At 65.5% G+C, this 2,803-nt stretch overlaps 1 protein-coding gene across 1 annotated transcript in view; it reads right to left on the reverse strand.

The window, feature by feature from the left end:
• NLRP6 (NLR family pyrin domain containing 6) overlaps positions 1-2,803 on the reverse strand; it is a gene marked incomplete at its 5' end in the record, with an annotated part of 7,074 nt that overhangs the window by 756 nt on the left and 3,515 nt on the right. The window contains 3 exon segments of the mRNA XM_006164484.3: positions 380-547; positions 629-799; positions 2,645-2,740. Of these exon segments, the coding sequence (XP_006164546.3) occupies positions 380-547; positions 629-799; positions 2,645-2,740 (435 nt within the window).

Below are 2,803 nucleotides of genomic sequence, written 5' to 3' on the forward strand. Positions count from 1 at the left end.
AGCCCAGAGCTGGGAGGCAGTGGGGGGTGGAGGCGGTGACGGGCTGTTGGCCTAGGCTATGCCAAAGCCACGCCATGAGAGGCCACAGTTGGGGGTTGGTAGAGGCTAGGGGAAAGGACATTGGGGTCACTGTCCATATTGAGGCTATGTGGGCACCAGACATCGGATGGCCACCTGGCCCAGCAGAGTGGTCCAGGCCCAGGGCTGGTTCTGGGACCCCAGATGATGGGTCTCTCAAGGCTGGGCTCCCAGATCTGGGTTTGAACTCAGTCACTTGGGAGGTTCCTGGAAGGGGATCCTCTTCAGGGTTCAGGGGCAGCCCCCAGGCAGCCACTTCTATCCCAGGGCTCACGGACTGTATCCCCACCCCTGCCCTCACCTGAGGGTCTGCAGGCCACATCCCGGGTGCTGCAGGACTGCACACAAGGAGGTGAGCATGGAGCCACAGAGCTGGCAGCCACCGAGATCCAGGGTGGTCAGGGTGGGCCTCTGCTGGAGCAGGCCGATCACGTACTGCAGCGCTCTCTGGAGGCCGGGCACTTGCATCCTGGGGGGACGGCTGACCTCAAGAGCTGCGGGTGGGGGCACGGGGAGACATCCCTCAGTCCCTCCCAGGGGGGGGTCTCACCTGAGTGTGTGCACCCGGCACTGGGGCCAGGCCAGGCCCTCGATCAGCAATCGCAGGCCTGCCTCGCTGAGCCTGACCTGCAGGAGGCACAGCTCTGTCAGGGCAGGGGCGGCCCTCAGGGCCTCGGAGAGGTCTCGGCACATGGTGTCAGACAGTTTGCACCGGGACAGCCTGTGGTCAAGAGCAGAAGACCCTTTGCAAGCTGCTCGGCCACCCCCGGAGCCCCGGCTACACCAGCAGCTCGGCCACCCCCGGAGCCCCGGCTACACCAGCAGCTCGGCCACCCCCGGAGCCCCGGCTACACCAGCAGCTCGGCCACCCCCGGAGCCCCGGCTACACCAGCAGCTCGGCCACCCCCGGAGCCCCGGCTACACCAGCAGCTCGGCCACCCCCGGAGCCCCGGCTACACCAGCAGCTCGGCCACCCCCGGAGCCCCGGCTACACCAGCAGCTCGGCCACCCCCGGAGCCCCGGCTACACCAGCAGCTCGGCCACCCCCGGAGCCCCGGCTACACCAGCAGCTCGGCCACCCCCGGAGCCCCGGCTACACCAGCAGCTCGGCCACCCCCGGAGCCCCGGCTACACCAGCAGCTCGGCCACCCCCGGAGCCCCGGCTACACCAGCAGCTCGGCCACCCCCGGAGCCCCGGCTACACCAGCAGCTCGGCCACCCCCGGAGCCCCGGCTACACCAGCAGCTCGGCCACCCCCGGAGCCCCGGCTACACCAGCAGCTCGGCCACCCCCGGAGCCCCGGCTACACCAGCAGCTCGGCCACCCCCGGAGCCCCGGCTACACCAGCAGCTCGGCCACCCCCGGAGCCCCGGCTACACCAGCAGCTCGGCCACCCCCGGAGCCCCGGCTACACCAGCAGCTCGGCCACCCCCGGAGCCCCGGCTACAGGAGCTGCTCGGCCACCCCCGGAACCCCAGCCACACCAGCAGCTCCGCCACCCCCGGAGCGCCGGCTACAGAAGCTGCTTGCTTCCCGGTGGCCTGAGGCTTGGTCAGGAGACATGTCGGCTCCACACCCACATCCCTAGACCCTACTGAGCCCCTCCCACACTTCGTCCCCACAGCGGTCACTGGGGAGCTGTGACCCCAAGCCCATGCCAGCCTGTGCTCCATTCTCCCTTACGACATCACCCCTCGGAGCCTTGGCTGGGCTGACACAGACCTCGTCCTCAGGTGATTGCCGTGTGCCTGTCCGTCAGGCTGTGGGTCAGGAGGCCCGCCGGTCCCTAATGGGCAGCTGTGTGGTCTGCTTTCTGGCCACTACACAACGGTGCGCTGAATGGCTCTGCATTTAATTTACCGGTGGAATTGCTGGCCCAAATGGAACCATCCTCCCAGCTCCTTATGTTTATTTCCGGGTTGTGGGACCCTGCCCCCCACACCGAGCTAATCTGTCACGTCACCACCTACGTATCACTGTCCCTACGGTGCCCCTTTGGTGCTAGTTCCTATCATTTTATTTTTGTCTCACTTGGTGATGGCTAGAGTAATGGGAGAGTTATTACACTCTGAGTACATTACGTGTGCAGCCTCATGGACCTCACACCCACTTTCCCAGTAGAATCCGCCAACTCCATTTCACAGGGGAATACAGGGACTTGAACCCTTGGGGGTCCAGGGGCCGGCCAGAATTTGTGGGCAACCCGACCTCAGAGCCCGAGCCGGAGTCCAGAGGCTCACTAGCAGTTTCCAACAGCTCTGGACAGCCTTCATTTAGAAGAAATTCTTGTCTTTTTTGCCCCTTCCCCAGATCACTGAGCTGTGCTCCACTTTCTCCTCAAATCAGGCCAAAGGTGTTCCGACTAGCAGCGGATGTGATGCTGAAATCCTGAGGCCCGTGCCCTCTTCTCCTGCTCCCCCGTGAGGGCAGAGCCTGCCCACCCAGCCTGCATTAGACAGAGGCTGCAGGCTCTCAGCCTGTCCCCTCCCCACCAAGCCACACTCCTGTCTGCCCAGGGTGTCCTGCTTTGTGTGCCCTCCCGGGGGGTGGGGCCGCGCTCACTCACGTCAGGCTGCGTAGACCGCACTGCCGGTCCATCATGGCCTCACAGAGCGGCCGCAGTGGGGAGGCCGGGGGCTGTTTCATGGTGGCTCGAGAACTGCTGGGAGAGGGAGCAAGGTGAAGCCCTCCCTGTCCCCTTCCAGGCTCTCCTGGGAGGACTCTT

The sequence above is a fragment of the Tupaia chinensis genome, unplaced genomic scaffold (assembly GCF_000334495.1).
Source record: "Tupaia chinensis unplaced genomic scaffold, TupChi_1.0 Scaffold143624_1, whole genome shotgun sequence".
In the NCBI taxonomy this organism is placed as follows: domain Eukaryota; kingdom Metazoa; phylum Chordata; class Mammalia; order Scandentia; family Tupaiidae; genus Tupaia; species Tupaia belangeri.